The sequence below is a fragment of the Ambystoma mexicanum genome, chromosome 9 (genome assembly GCF_040938575.1).
Source record: "Ambystoma mexicanum isolate Mex_15411 chromosome 9, UKY_AmexF1_1, whole genome shotgun sequence".
Lineage (NCBI taxonomy): Eukaryota > Metazoa > Chordata > Amphibia > Caudata > Ambystomatidae > Ambystoma > Ambystoma mexicanum.
Window position 1 is genome coordinate 168,714,394 of NC_090931.1, and position 16,171 is coordinate 168,730,564.

Sequence of the window (16,171 nt, forward strand, 5' to 3'; positions counted from 1 at the left end):
ATGGGCCCGGGGGTGATATGGCGAATATCCCTTGGTCTGCTCCAGCTAGTCCTTGCCAGTGGCCAGGAGACCGCCAGATGCATGACAAAAATGCTCCTGGCCTTGTAAGCGATGTTGCCGGGTAGAAATCAGGGGTCTCCCCACTGTTGCCTATCAGCATCCAGCGACAGCATCCCTGCTCAAAGAAATGTCCCAATGCAGTCAACCTGTGTCCCACGAAGCAACATCCAAGGACAGAGAAAGACCTTCATGATAGCCTCATTCCAGCAGATTGTGCCCCGTGAGCACCTATTGCGTACAGAAAACCTGTCGGGGTCCCCTCAGAACACGTACACGCTTGAGTGTAAAAACTCAATGGCCTCTTCACGGGTCCAGCGGTAACCCTGCCGTTGCTACTAGTGGGTTGCCGCCAGACCCGTGAATAATTACCAGTGCCTGACTTCCCAGTGCCACCGGGCTATTCCAAGTCCGCGCCGGTAATTTCATTAATCCCCATTGCCATCGAGTCCCATATTAAGAGTGCTGGTGCTTCCGTGATGGCTTTGCCTGCCGTGACCGCTCTGCCCGGCAGGGTCAGACCTGTCGGGCACAGCGGCTCCAGCAGGCAAACCCCTAGTTTGCCAGTCCGGAAACAATGGTGCTGCACCCTGACAGCGGATGCAGCTTTCATAGCCAGGGTCCCCATACCAGTGCAAGAACGTTCTAACAAAAATGACCCAAGAATCATAATTAAGGGATGCGAATCCAAATTCCCACACAACCAGGCAGCAGACCCTCCATCCCAGCCCAACCCCGGCAGAGGAGCACGTTGTTGATTTAGAAGAGAAGTGAAGAGGCTGGAGGGAGAGAACAAGCAGCAGATGAGCCTGGAGACAAAAAGGGGAGGAGCCACCAGGAAGGACGCTATCAGGAAGTGGAAGAGTTGAACAACAGGAAGTGGCCTAAGGAGATCATCATGTGCCAGGAGGTGAAAATCAAGAGCGAAAACATTAGAAGGTTGTGTGAAGAAAACCGCAAGAGGAGTCTGGGAAGCTGAGGGAATCCAGCAGTACGCGGATACTAGAGAAAGGGACCCGGAAGGTCTGAGAGGGTAGGCATCGCCCCAGGCAGCGAGTGGGGTATGCAGGAGACACTGATTGGAAGGGGTTGAAGCCAGGGTGGGAGAAGGAATGACCTTGAGACCATGTTGGATAACCCAAGGGACTTGTGATGTATTGTTTCGGTCAGGCAGTGCTCTCTTCAGAGCAGGGCACGCCCTTAGGCCACGATTTATTCTTAGTGCACAGCCCCCTCCCCTCGATTTCGTATCCCACTTAATGCTTTTTCTTTGTTGCAGAGTTTGCAAAGCTGATTCAGACCATGTGGACCTCGCCCGTGAATGAGGTTGTGAGCCCCTCGGAATTTAAGACCCAGATACAGCGATATGCCCCGCGCTTCGTCGGCTACAAGTAAGCAATTTTGACTCTGCCTTAGAAAAAAAGCCACAATGAAAAGGTGACATATCCTTTATTCCATGCCTTCTATTATTCCGCCCCTCCCCCTGTGTAATACGTTTCCCTCCTGCTTCCGCCCTTCCCCTGTCCGTTTCCCTTCTTCCCTCCACATTTCCTTCTGCATCTTATTATTGTTTCCTTGTGTTTATGAATTCTCAACCCTGCCCCCTTCCTTCGCTGCCTTTCATCTTTTCCTCTTTTCTTCTCTGACCCTCTCAATTCCTCTCAGCCTTCCTCTCTCCCTTTACTTCTCTTCCTATTCACCATCTTTTTGTGGTCTCTCTCGCCCTCACTTTTTCCGCCCCTCTCTCGCTCTTTCCTTCGTATCGTCCCTCGTTTTATACTTGCCGACCCCTGTTCTTGCTACCCTCTTACATTCCCTTCCCTCTTACCTCTTTTGTCTCCTCTCATATTTATCTCTTTAATCCCATACACTTTCCTTCCGCCTCTTTCTATCTTCATCTTTGCTTTCCTCACTCTCATTCTGTGCATACTTTTTTATTTCTATCTCCTCGCCTTAATTAACCCTCTTCCCTCTCTCCTTCCTCATTTCTTTTTCCTCTTCTGTGCTTCTCTCCCTCTTTCTTTCTTTGCCACCCCTTCCTCATTATCTCTGTGTGTTTGCCACGCTTGCCTTTGTAGCCAGCAGGACGCCCAGGAGTTCTTGCGTTTCCTTCTGGATGGGCTGCACAATGAAGTGAACCGAGTGTCCTCGCGCCCCAGAACCCAGCCTGATGACCTGGACCACCTCCCGTAAGACATGTTTTATTATCTTGTTTCATGTTCACCTGTGTTCCACCTAGCGGCATCTTCAGGACCTTTGGTCACTCTATTGACCACCTGTCCACTGGTGGCAAAGATTTGGTGCAGAGTTGTGATCCACCTGCGTCATCTTCTCACAATATCTTTTGCGCCTGGAGTTCTGCTATTTCCTCACAAGGCTTCTTCTGTTCCTCTTTTGCTTACATACTTTAAGAGGGATTTTGAGCCAGGTGAAGACCAAAGGGTGTTTCTCCTGAAATATGTGAACATTAAAGATGCTCCCAGGGGAGTGTTTTCACAATTTCGAATCTGTGTTTGTACCCAGGATTTTAGCCTCTTTCGCAGACCCTGGTCTTAGTCCTAGTCTGGTTCTATGTCTTAAAATAGCTGAGCTGGTGCTTGTTTTACAGGAAGCTTCCTTCAACTCACCATATATGCATATCTTTGGTTAGTAGCGCAGGCCAAGCATTAAGACTTCTCTTAGCAAAGAGAGGGAATCGCAGTTCCAGAAATCACCTGTCAAGGCCGGGAAAAGTTGAGCAGCACCAGACTGTACTGGTGGTCACTAATGATAGGTGTGTATACCCATGGCAGGGCCTGAGCGTGTCACTCCACAGACAAGCCAAGGTGCTCTCATGCTACTAAGGTGGTGATTTGGCACAGTATACAAGCATTTCAACAAAACATAGCATAATGGGACAGTGAGGCACAAATCCCTTCCCAGGACCTTTCTGCAAACATACAAAAAGAAAAGTCCTTATCTTGGCCCTTAAAGTAACTTCATAAAGAAACACAAGTCGTGTAATGTGACCAAGGGAGAAAGAGCGTGTGTGGTGCTACAAATAGGTGAAGCCCCTCTAGAAGGGGATCCAGTTGAGGGGTGGCTGCCAGCGTCTAAACGTCCTGTTCTGGTTCAAACGGCTTAGGATGTCGTTATACCAGTGAAGAGTAGGAGCAGTCTGAATGCTGACTGGGTACTTTTGCAGTGCACACACCTCCAAGAAAGTGTCTCTTAGCGGCTATGACCTCTAAATGACTACTCGGCCGCCAGAAGCTACTTAGGCTTCATCCCAAAAAATGAAGTGGGAGTCAAGTGGCCTCAGGATTCGTAGAAGTATGCTCCTTTCTCGCCAGTTAGTACAGCCAAACATTTTCCTGCGAGTGAATTACGTTTAAACTTCAGGGGGCTATAAGACTTTAGTGGCTAGAGCTCACCAAATAAGTTGGGGAAATACTTTATTGTGCAGATAGATCCGAAGGCTGTCGCAGAGAGTATTGGCAGGCTCTAAACACAGAACTATTACAAAGGAAAAAGAGCCTGTAATCTCCTACCCACCCTTGCGGCAGATTAAGGACCTTCAACCTGAAGGAAACGACAGTTTAGCAGATCGCACTTGGTCCGCCACCCTAGCCACGAGTCATTTCACCTTAAGTTCTGGCAGAAACCGCTAAGGCTATGAATCACGGCACTTTGCTGTCTGTATCTATCACTGTAAACCAGGAATTTGACTGCCATGTACAGTCAATGGTTAACTTGAATTGCACCCCTTTGCCCAACAGCTGTGAGGTGTATGAATATGGGAGCTATAAACGCAACTGTACTCTGTTCCTTCTCCCTGACCAGTGATCTACTGCCCTCACCCTGTACTGTGCTTCAATGTGGTTCTTTGGGAGCTGGTGTTCTACAAACCTACATAATAGGGTCAATAGTCCAAGCAAGCGATAACATCAACCTCTACCACTGAGGCTTTGAGTGCATGATATAGAAGCGGGGCCATCGCACAGTTTTCTTGATCTAAAAAGGCATTTACTTGCAACAGCACTACTTTATTGATAGATAGTCATGTCTGTGTTAACTAAGAAACCTAGGGTTTTCACCTCAGGGGCGATGAAAAGAGATTATCCTAGGAGAGTTGGTGGTGAGGTGGGAAGACGGGAATAGGCTTTTAGGTGGAGGAATGTTCTCTCCTCCATGTTTGCATACTGTGGGCCTTGGAGCCTGCTCTCTTCACTAGATACTTTCATGGAATTGTGGATGTCATTTGCATGAAACTGTGCCAATATTGATAGATCTGAGAGGATGTGGAATAGGTTGGCCAAGTAGAAATAATGAAGACTAGGTGCCAGTGATGAGCGATGTGGGACTCATAAGAAGTGAAGGCAAGTTCACACCAGAAAGTCACAAGTCTGACTCCCTGTGATCTGTTAGTCAGAAAGGATGGACACCAAGAGATGGTGGCAGGGTCGGTGCAGGCTAATGTGGAGAAGTTAATGTCCAGGGCCTGAGAGGCCCTAGAGAGGTTCAACATAACCAGCAAGATTTAATTCCCCTAATATAACAGGCAAATCCTGCCATCCAATATGCTGCCCGGTGTCTCTGTCCTGTGTCTGGGATAGCAGCCGGGTTAGATGTGGGTAAGACAATTCTTTGCACAGAAAGAACAGCATCTTTCACACTCATTTTGGATAAGGCAGGTAGAGATGTGATAAACTGCTGGGTGGTGAGAACAGTAGAATCTATGCAAGACCTTTCTGATGGAGTAATAAGAGGCCCACGTTTCATTGTCTTGGAGATGTGACTGAAAAATCAACTTCCAGAGCACCTGTGGTCCAGGGGTGAATATCGGTTTCTAAAACATCAATCAGCCCCACACCTCTAGTACACAGAAGGGATCCGAACAGATTGCAATAACAAGCGAATTATAAACCTCCTTGTCCAATTTTAGTAACATGGACGGAACAGCAGGCTTATCTCCGAAAGGTCCTGGATCGTTGGTTAATTGCAACACAGCAAAAATACTATTACTATCCAAATGATAAAAGGGACTGCCCAGTCAAGGTTGTTGTATCAAAAATACAGACAGTTCTAGCAACAATATGAAATACACCCCACCCTTCACAGGAATACAGCGGACAGACAGTTTCAAAGAAAGAAAAGGGATGCACTCTGGATACTGACAGGAGGGTAGTCGGTATGGTTAATAACCACAACAGTTTAAGGTTTCTTGGCTTGCGCACAAAAGGAGCAAATGTCTCTAGGGGTCTTCTGGGAAGGACTAGGGGGATAGAACCACAATATACCTTGTGCTATAGGTGTTCTTGGTGATCAACAGGTTAGACTCAGCTTCAGGACGCTTTGCAGGCTTCTGTGACAGAGTTCAAGATGGCTGCGGGTATCAGGCGGCAAGAAGGTTCAGTGAGCGAAACTGGACAAACGGCTGCAGGTTAGCCTACACAGAGGCTCAAGGTCAGGAATCGTTGTCACAGTGCTGACCAGCGGTTCTGAAGCACTAGTTGAGACATCTCAGATGCCTTTAAGCAACAGCAGCTTGGCAACGGTCAGCGTTGCTGTCAGTTGCATATCGAGGAACTCAACTCGCTCGAAAAGGTCCTTAAGGTGGGCGTTGGTAGATGCTTGTCGAGGCACTTCTCCCAGCTTTCTTCATTGGGCTTGTGTCATACTTTAAGGTGGACGACCCAAAGAAGAGTAGTGTGTTGCAGGCAACTGTCTTATTCTTGGTTGTAGGTTCAGCAACTTCTGGCACTTCCCAGCTAGAAGCTTGCTGCAGAGCCTAGCAGGGCACGCTGTGTGCTGGGTGGTTACCAGTGCTGGAGTGGCTAGAGGGTTCTCTGGATTCGGTATCTCCCGCTGTTCCCTGGGAGATGTTTAAGGGAGGGATATTGCCTCCACTTTTGGAGGTCCTGGCCTTCCTTCACTGGGGGAAGATGTAAGGCAGACTGTACCTTCAGCCAGGGTCCAATGATGAGTTCTTCTTGCTGCTCCTTGCAAAGTCTTCAGATGATCTGTCACAATAGGGGCTAAGCCCTATTTTAAAGCCAAATGGGCCACAGTGATTGGTGTAGACTAAGCCTACCTTAATGAACAGATCCTGGGGCCCCTACCAACAATCCTCTGTATGGATGAGGTCATAACCAGAGTGCTTTGCAAAAGGAAAGGTAAAGGGGTTAAAACATTTGATTCTAAGTCCATCCATCTTTCTGTCTGTTGTCAATTAAAGAGTTTCTCTGTTATCTCTCTGTGGTTCATGATTAAAGTGTCAGGTCTCCTTTGACACCCTGGCTCCTGCTAACCACATTCTCGTACCTTATGAATGGGGCCCTCTTAAGGGTGGACTACTATAAACACGCAGTCCCAGACATGAGAGTTCACTGTCATTGATACTAAGAGCGGGAGCTTGTTTCATGTTGACACAGTTACATATGAAAGGTCGTTTGGGTTTCCTATCTCCTTTGTTAACCTCTACAACCAGGCCCCATGTGTGTCTACAACCAGGCCCCATGTGGGCCTGTTTGAAGTACACTCTATTCGTATGATACTCACTGCAACCTGATGCAGGGCCTAACAAAGAGCAGGGTGGATCCATGGAGCCTTTGTTAGTTAATAAGGCTGGCCATGGCAAGGGGAAGCGTGGTCCTCCTCCTTTCTGGAGATGACATTTTGTTCTCCTGGCTGTCATAATCCAACTAAACATGACAGGGCCGACTGTGCCTGTAGGCTGTGTCCACCCAGTGTACACAGGTCTGTGCGTTTGTCATGGTCTGAGCATAGGAAAATGTGTGTGGATTAGCCCCAGACATTTTCCTGAGATTGGTCTACCATCATCACCATTTAATTAAACATTTCAAAGATGCCCAGCCGAGCACACACCCACCATGTGGATGGTCAAATTCCTCACAGTGACAGTCTGAAAAAATAATAGATCAGCGGACCAGTCCCTAGCTCAAGATTGATGATGAAAGATTTGATTTTATCGTGGAGGAGATCGGTCAAGTGGAAGGCGGGATTCCTAGTTAATGGTGCAGATGACCATTCTGGTGGGTGAAAGAGAAAGCTTTACATTCACTGCCATCCCCGCCTTACAATGTCAACCTTAACAAAATAAATCAGGTTAGTTGCTTTGAGTAGACAAAGGGGCAGAATGATATTTAGAGATAAATGTCATTGGATCCATCATGAAATCAACTAGTTTGAGTAGAGCTCGAAGTTGGTTTTCAGCCGAGGAGATGGCCATTGAACAGTACTTTCTCGCTGTTGGAATGGCTGATTTGTATGCTGTGCGGAGGGCTTTCTGGCTCCTTCTATTAAGGAGTTATGGAGTTTCATATTTTTTTCTAAAAGTAGTTTCCATTCTCCTGATTGGCTTGTTTCATGGCTTTAAGTTCAGCGATAAACCAGAGGGCAACATGTGTTTAGTTTCCAGCATTGGAAAGTGTAAGCAGAAAAGAAATAAGATCAAACGTGCTGCTAACTTAGAAGCAGAATTCTGCAGAACACGTGGTATCCCCTCTACGTTTGTGAAAAGCAGAAATGGAAAACTTTATCCATGAATGGTTGAATAGCTTTGTCTGAAACTTGACTTAAAGACCCTATAGTTACAAGGAAGTTAGCAACCAGGTGAGCATATAGGTCTATTTTAGATTTGGATACTTGTGCGCAATATATTGATATTAAAAAAGAATGGACATTCGCAAAAAAGCTATACCTTCAGAGACTTCCCCTGTCTCTGGCAAAGATTAATGTGCCTGGGTAGTTTAGATGGGTGATTTTCTTATTTTCAGTCAAGTTCTTTTCCTGTATTGTGTCAGGTTGCGTTACACTTGTTATGTTCGTAACATGGACAGAATCGTACGAGCGGCAGGAAGCTTCAAACGTTCAGGCTGGGATTGAACCCATGACTTTTTTTCATATGCTGAAAGGCTTTTTCTAAAATACCAAGACAGTACCATTGACCCTGATTTGAAAAAGACGGTCTGTTCCGTTGAAACACGTGTCATCACAAAGGGCATCTGTTCACATAATATATTATTTCATCAACACAAAGATATCGAGTTGAGTTTTTTTTTATGTTCCTTGGCGCATGAACATAACAAGTGTAACGCAACCTGACACAATGTTCCTTAAAAGGGAGTTGAGGAACCATTAAATACTCCGTTGTTACCAGGTTGATGTGACACAATTACTATTTCTCATTAACCAAACAAAGGGCGTTGAGGTCCTTTTTCTTTAGTGTCCACTGTGAAAAGGTTCCTCATCAGTTATTTCTTGTTTTCCTGTATGGTTGAGAGCAGCACAATCTGCACAAAGTGAGAATGCTGCACGTGTGTGTGTGTGAGATACATTTTGTATATCTAATAAATAGCAACAAAGATACAGCAACATGACAGTCCCTGTAGATTGAGAGATATGTACAAATACCTTTGGGTGGAATTTGTTTCGTGAATTATAAGAAATGAGTTTCAAATTCGCACAGAGCTTAAGGTGCTGTGATGAATCCTGCAGAGTCCTCACAGAATCCCAACCTATGTTAAGAAAGATCGAGTCAAAGAATGTTGTAACCAACACTGCCAAAGTAAAAGAGGAACAATAATCAAACAAAGTGAATGTAATCTACAAAACGGAAGATTACCTGTAAGAGAAGATTATGACCAGTATTCCCTAAACCAAAGAAACGCAATTATAAATGAAAGGGGATACAACTTCCCTAATAAGGTATCCCTGGAAAGGAGACATTGTAGACTACATTACCAGCACCTAATTGGGGGTGTAGAAGGAAACCAAATATTGCAGGATGCAAGTCCTCCTTATAGAAATCATTAAGGGGGAGAGAAATATAACGTGAATTGCCTGAGGCAAACAAATCAGTGTTAGAGACATTGTCGATGTGCACTGTATCCTTGCTGAAGAAGTTATAAACCCCTTGTTGTTGTTGAAAGTCAAAAGACTTATCCAAGAAGCAGATGTTGATTTAACTTTTCCCCATTGAGGATTTAAGTGTGGAGTGTTATAAGCAAACCTCCCCACAGAGAACTAGTAGTAGTAGTAGGAGTTTTATCCTGACAGGTGAGTATACCAAGAAAGCGACAATTAGTGGTTAGTTCTGGCTGGCGAGTGGACCAGGAAGAAGATAATTTGAAGTACTGCAATGTGGTAGAATGTTGGGGTGGAAAGAAAGTGGCAAGTCCACTAATGTGTTATGATGAACTATTGTGAAACCATTATGACAAAACCGTGTTGCTTATGAAGAAGAAATGTGATATGATGAAAAGGATTGGTCTTCAGAGAAGAGATTAATTACATTGAATACTGACTTGCTGTGTGAAGACAAGGTTTTTTGGTTTGTCAAACAGGGGTTTGTAGACACTTTAACAGTTGTCTTGAAGAGTGAACAATCCTGTTTGGAAATAAGACAATCAAATTGCCAAGTGAAGGACTTATGGAATGAAAAGAACTATGTTGTACTTGGAGTGGAACTTGGCGTTTAAAAAGAACTTTCTTGATTTTGGACTTTGGTTTGAAATATCCTGAATTGATCCCAGGGAATGGGATTTGTCCCTGGTTACAAGGATTCATGTTTATGCATTTTTTGTTTGAATTTAAATGTTATTTTATGAAGTTTAAACAGACACATAATTCCTGTATGATTTTGTAGTATGTACGAGTGTGAATGACAGATATGTTTGGACATTAGATAATTTTCCTTTAGCCTTCGTTTGATAGGCAGGGAAATCCTTTTTAGGTTATGGGAAGGTAGGTGTTTGTCTCACGCTTATTGTTTAATAAAATGTCTACTTGTAAGAAAACTCTATCTACTTGTCAAGCTCGCATTTCTGACCCCTCACAGTACTCTTGGGAACTGTTGTAGAAAAATGCATATATAAGTGGGCGTGTGGCACACACATGGTTCGTGTATTCTCCTGCAGTTCTTTATATTCTATTGCATACCCTGGACCAGACAAATATAGGCACACCTCTCAAGCAAGAGAATCTAGTCAATATAAATTTAAAGAGGCAACACGTTTGCTATATAGACGAGGTACTGGAACCAAACTTGACACCTTTATTTGTGGATTTAAAACTAAATTCATCCCAAAATATGAAATAATTATACATTTTTAATCCTACAGTACATTTTTTGAACATAGAACTCAAAATAGTTTAGAACGAGTTACAAGCCCTATTTCATGAGTTTAAACAAGAGTCATTGTACACTTGTCCACCAATATATTGACAAAATTGAAAAATCCTTCTTCTGTATTCACAATACATTTGTTCACAAGCAGTTCCCTATACTCAACTTGAAAGGAGTACTTTATAGAATATCAAGAATGATCACATTTTTAGTTAGCTTTCCTAGCTTGGTGTCAGAGAATTCGATTGAGCTGTTTCAATTACGATAATATGTACATCCACCAGATAATCCTTCCATTTTCAAGCAGTATTTTCCTTGTCCACTATATTTTGGTTATGTTTATAAAGTAATATTGAGTAATATTGACAATCTATTGCTAATAACACACCTTGGATTAGCGCTCAACAACAGCAAGAACCTGTTAGATTTACAATGTTTTAATCATTAATATAAAGAAAACCTGTTGGTAGATATTTCATGTTTTGTGTAGTTCTCAAGAACTGCAAATATGGCCAAGTCATACATTCTGGGGATTTCTCTTTTACTCATGTGAATCAACAGATTCACAGTTCCTGCCATTTCTGCAGGAGATTACACGTCAGCATTGTTCCTTGTAATAATAAGCTTACCACCAACATACATTTTTTAAAAATATACATAACAAAAACAGAAAGCAGTTGAGAAAGCATTTTATTTTAAGTTTGTAGATGATTTTCAAAAGAAGAATGAATTCTTCTCTAAACCCACATTTTTAGTAGGACATATACATTTAGAACTCTGTCAACGTTTTCATACCTCAACCAGAAAAGGAATCGTAAACAGATGCAAAGAGGATTTTATGTAGTTGATGGATATCAACTTGTTGCACTTATAATTAGAAACATATTTCATGAATTTTGCAACAAGTAAAACAGAACTTCTCGTATAAATTAAGGTGATATAGCCCTCGTTAACGAGCCTGCTACTTGTTGCTGAAAGTCAATTGCAGACATTAAAATTGAAATCAATCATTGCGCATTATCATGCTCCTCTGGTGAATAGTTGCTTCTTTTGTGACTGAACCCTTATCAATATCTTTACAGTGATACGGAGAAGGGCAAGGAGATGTGGAAGCGGTACCTTCAGCGAGAGGACAGCAAGATTGTAGGTAAGCATCTTGAGCCTTCGTCAATTGAAGCCTTTCCCAGGGAGTTGCTAGAGAAAGTAGACAAGATCAATACTTCTAAGACATTGTCAATGCTGTAAACAGAAACTTTAGGGTTGACCAAAGAGCCGCTAATTCCACCGGATTGAGGTTGTTTGTTCATGTGATAATTGGTCACGGCCAACTGACCGTAATAAATGTGTTGAAATTTGCAATTTATTTGCAAATTCACTGTCCCTTACACCATCCTCACCCTCACCCCCCTACTTACCTGCTTGCTCGTGTCCACTTTCACTCTGGCATCTGATCCGCCTCTCTGACCTGGGTCGGATTTGACGCAGCAGGGTCCCTTTTTCTTTTTTCCCTTTTTTTTGTTTTTTTTGGGTGCCCCGCCTCCAAGGTTCAGGAAGCAGGGGACTCCCCTGCAACTCCCCAGCGCCAAAAATACCGATCATGGCTAACAGGGGACATCCCCGCAAACCCCGCTCCACATGCTTTATTAAGACCCGGTGGATTTACTACTCAAATTCCAGTCTTAGGCAATCTGAATCAAGAGCAATGTCAAAGTAAAGGTTTGATGAACTAAAGTTCAGATCAGGGTACACTGTAGCAAAGTTATAGATAAGTTATGGTGCGGAGAAGCTATTGTGAAAATATAAGCAGCAATATCTACTAGGGGTCTCTGGGTTTTTGCAAACTGGCTGTGTTTTCAATCGGATGTTTGCTAGATTATTACATGAGAAGTGTGTGTATTCTGAATGATGTTGAAAGGCATTGTGAGATCACACCTGCTACAGTCGTGTGTATCTTGCCCTTTGCAGACCTTTTTGTTGGTCAGTTGAAGAGCTCACTCACCTGCACCGAGTGTGGTTACTGCTCCACTGTCTTTGACCCGTTTTGGGATCTCTCTCTGCCTATTGCTAAGGTACGTCCACTTGTTCTTTGGGGCAGTTCTGGGGCTCCCGGTACCGCAGTGACAGCTGAGCTTTCCTTTAATGTGTGCTTCTTTGTCCTTGCAGAAGGGTTACCCAGAAGTCTCCTTGATGGACTGCATTCGACTCTTCACCAAGGAAGATATCCTGGATGGAGATGAAAAGCCTGTGAGTATATCCGGATCTATGTCAACATAACAAATTAAAAACAACGAGGCTGAAAATGCCGAATTTGTTTTAAATGAATTTTAACATTTCGTTTTGGTGTTGTGCACTTTTATTTCTATTTATCATGTGGGGTGAGACCCCCTCCCTACTTCATAACCCACTCCCCTAGATCTGGGATATTTATAGTTTTCAGGGGACATCCCTTGCACTACATTGCCCACAGATCTTCTTACCTCGGGGGAGGGGTGAACTGCTCAGAATGTGTCCTTTTTGCTATCTCAAGACGCCACGGATACCAAAGTTTCTTCTGCATTGTCTGATAGTGTTTGCAAGCATCCCCACAGACTCTAACCTTGCCGGTTAGGAGCCTCCTGCCTTCTGCTTTCAAGAGAACCGGGGTGCAGTACATGCAACCTCAACATCTCAGGGTTCTGATTACACTGACCCTCACACCATGAAAGCGTGGAGTGCTGATGACACATTGACTTTTACATTCTGTCCAGACAACCCAGCCATTGTCCTTCCCTTCAGACATCTTGTGTTCATTACTGCTGATAACAGTGTGAGAGGCCCCCAAAAATACAGTTAATTCTCCCAATACAGTCAATAAAAAACATCCCAGGAGGGAATGAGATCACGACTAAGTGCTGGTGGTATCAAAGGCTTTATCTAAAAGTAGGGCAAGCAGAATCTACTCTGCTCACGCTGAGAGCGCTCTGCAGAAAACATGTTACAATTCAGTTTTATACAGGAAAATCGTCATCAGGTTGAGGGAAGGCCTAGGGGGCACATGAATAGTTGGGATTGGTCACTAAGAGTGGACACCTATAGGTGCCATAGTGTCAGAGGCACTTGGCTTGAGGGCACGTGGTGAGACAATGACGTGTCCTGGGTCAATCGGTCAGCTGGGCTCATCGAGTTGGTATGTAGAATCGATTCTTGTAATGTTTCTTTTGTTCCAATAACCACTTGACATTTGCCCTTGTGGCCACACACTCCCATTCATTCACTACCATAATCTGTTTGTCCGGTAAACTCAAAGACCTGTGTCTTAAACACTTATGAAAACATGGTTCAAAGGCAGGTTATTTATTACTGCCCATATATTAAACTTCATCCATTCAATACTGCGCTTGACCTGTTTAGACAATTCAGGATATACTGACTAAGGGGTAGAGCTCATGGGGTCATTGTATGGCCTGGGGTATCCATCAGACAACAACAAAGAGGATTCTAAATATATGGCTGGAATGACTAGGTCACAAGAGGCACATACAATCATGGGCATACATTTCATTGTGGGGGTTTAGTGATCAGATGTCCAAACATCATTAAATCTCTGCTAATCTATCTTGACACCATGAAGGGTAGACGAGAATCGAAACCTCTTTGCGGTATGTGGTTTTTACATGTGGCTTGCTATATTGCATTCAGGTCATACTGGTTTAAAGTATACTATATTTTCTGTCTGGCTAAACACTCTCATCTCAACAAAGAAAACAAAGAACTCATTCAGAAAATAAAAATGTGTGCTTGAATCAATGTTCATCTTTCATTAAAGTTCATTGCTTGGGGTCTGTGTGTGCAGCCTTAGCAGGGGTTGTGCTTGTCGAGAGTGATTAGCTGCTGTATTAGTTTACACAATATTATACATATATTTACATTTGAACTTATGAAATTGAGGTAGCTTAGTGTTGGCGTGTACAGTATTATACTGGTTATGCATTATGTTGTTGCAATCTATTTCTATGAGCATCTGTCTACCATATGTTAATGTACATCACACTTTCATTATTAGGCTTAACATAAGAACTTCTAGTTACACATATATGTTATATTTTTCACTCGCATACGTATTGCCCCATCACTAGGTTTATGCAAAAGGCACGTTGACTCTGTCCACATTAGAGCGTGAATGATCAAACGACTCAATGGTCCCTTCTAACTGTTGACTCTGTCTTGAGGGGCATGGGGATTATGTTTTTTACGGCCAGAGTCTGTGGGCTGTGGGGCAGGTTTATAGAGACAGATAGCTTTTGCTCTGGCACCTGCTCAGGGCTGTGTCTGGGTCAATGAAGTGAGACGGAAGACGGAAGACGGACGATACAGTGTGAATTTTGTTGCATTCTCCGCAGCCAGTCTTCTCATGGGAACCGAACAACTGCAGAGATGGCAATGGGGAGGAGGTGTGGGCAGGGGGGGGGGGTGGCTTGCTCACTGTGCGTGCCTGGCTGGGAGAGCTGCAGGCCTCCCTTGAAACTTCACGGCTGTTTTGTCTTTACAAAATGGAATCGGTTACTTACAAAACTGAGCCTTATTCACCTCTGGTCTTACACTGTTATAGGGGGTGTTACAAGGGGGGGTCACAGTTCCTAGGGGTATTCCCGCACAAGTGCTCCGGGGCCGGGGCCCTGAACGCGAAGCAGCCACGACTGGGCCTACCCAGGAAGTGTAGGAATAGGGGAGGGGGAGTTCAAAATGCCCCCTTCTTCCACTCAACAGTTACCCCCACTGACGATGCCTGAGCAGCTCTGAGATATTGCTGGTAACACTGACCCTCACACATTATCGCCTGAGAACCCAGGGTGCTGATTTCTCATAACTTCTGACTTTGTGTTTTCTTTCAGACCTGCTACCGGTGCAAGGCCAGGCGGAAATGCACAAAGAAATTCACCATCCAGAAGTTTCCAAAGATCCTTGTGCTCCGTATCCTTTACCACATGCCGTGTTTAGTTAAATTGATGCCTATGAAAGCTACGCGGGTTCCTCGCGCTTAGGACAGGAGTCTCCCATGTATGTGGAGCCAGCTCTGCACCCTAGTGACGCACGACTCGGTCGCTTTCCTAACTCTACACCTTTCAAGAAAGACCAAAAAGCCTTCCTATTGGTAGTAGCTGGCAAATGTTACATGAAGCGTGTGCCAAAAGACATTGAAAAAGAGATATATGTCCTATATTTAAACATAGAATACTGTGAAAACATGTGAAAACATGTCAAAAATGCACACTTCAAAGAAACTAAAGATTACGTGGGTCCTTCGGGTGAGCTGTTCACGTTCAAAGTACAGTTTAATGTGGAGTTGAAGTCACACATTAACCTCTCCTTATCTGAGATAAGACCTTAAAGCATTAGATTACTGTGTTGTTAGATAAAGGTTGTTAGGAACCCATGTCGTATGCTGGTCTGGATGTGCATGTGTGTACAGAAAGGGCAGTATGTTTCTCCGGCATGGTATCTGGCATGGATTCACATGCTCATGAATATTCCCCGTTGTCAGATAGGTAATCCTCAGTAAAATAAAAAACTGTTTCACTTTCACTTTAAAAACTGTATTTCTCCTCCAAACCAATCATTATACTCTGGGTCATACTGCCCCCATCCAATGACCAATGACAGCCCTCTCCGTAAAAGCTCCACCCCCGGTGGCAATCTTCATATTTTTACTGCACGCTTCAGCATTGGGAGTCCTCAAGTTGCTCTCCCAGCTAATTGCATGTTTTTTCATTGCATGGATTTCTGCTCTATTGTCTTTGATGAAGGATAGAGACCGGCAGCGGGGCTCAGCTGCTAGTGATGATCTTCATCAACCGTCAGATCATTGAAGTTTTGAGAAGGCCCGGCCTTGTGCCTACATCGCACCCTTTCAGCATGGCTGAGGAGAAGATGGAAGGTTGCAGCCTCTTCAAATTCTGCAGAAAGTGTGGTTTAAGAAATGTCTACTGCCTGCATCCGGACAATGAC

At 44.0% G+C, this 16,171-nt stretch overlaps 1 protein-coding gene across 5 annotated transcripts in view; it reads left to right on the forward strand.

The window, feature by feature from the left end:
* Positions 1-16,171, forward strand: part of USP2 (ubiquitin specific peptidase 2) — a 357,749-nt gene that overhangs the window by 292,438 nt on the left and 49,140 nt on the right. For all 5 annotated transcript variants that reach the window (XM_069614354.1, XM_069614356.1, XM_069614355.1 and 2 more), the window contains 6 exons: positions 1,337-1,448; positions 2,136-2,246; positions 11,269-11,333; positions 12,152-12,255; positions 12,350-12,430; positions 15,058-15,136. In XM_069614354.1, coding sequence (XP_069470455.1) covers positions 1,337-1,448; positions 2,136-2,246; positions 11,269-11,333; positions 12,152-12,255; positions 12,350-12,430; positions 15,058-15,136 — 552 coding nt within the window. The remainder of the gene's footprint in view (positions 1-1,336; positions 1,449-2,135; positions 2,247-11,268; positions 11,334-12,151; positions 12,256-12,349; positions 12,431-15,057; positions 15,137-16,171) is intronic.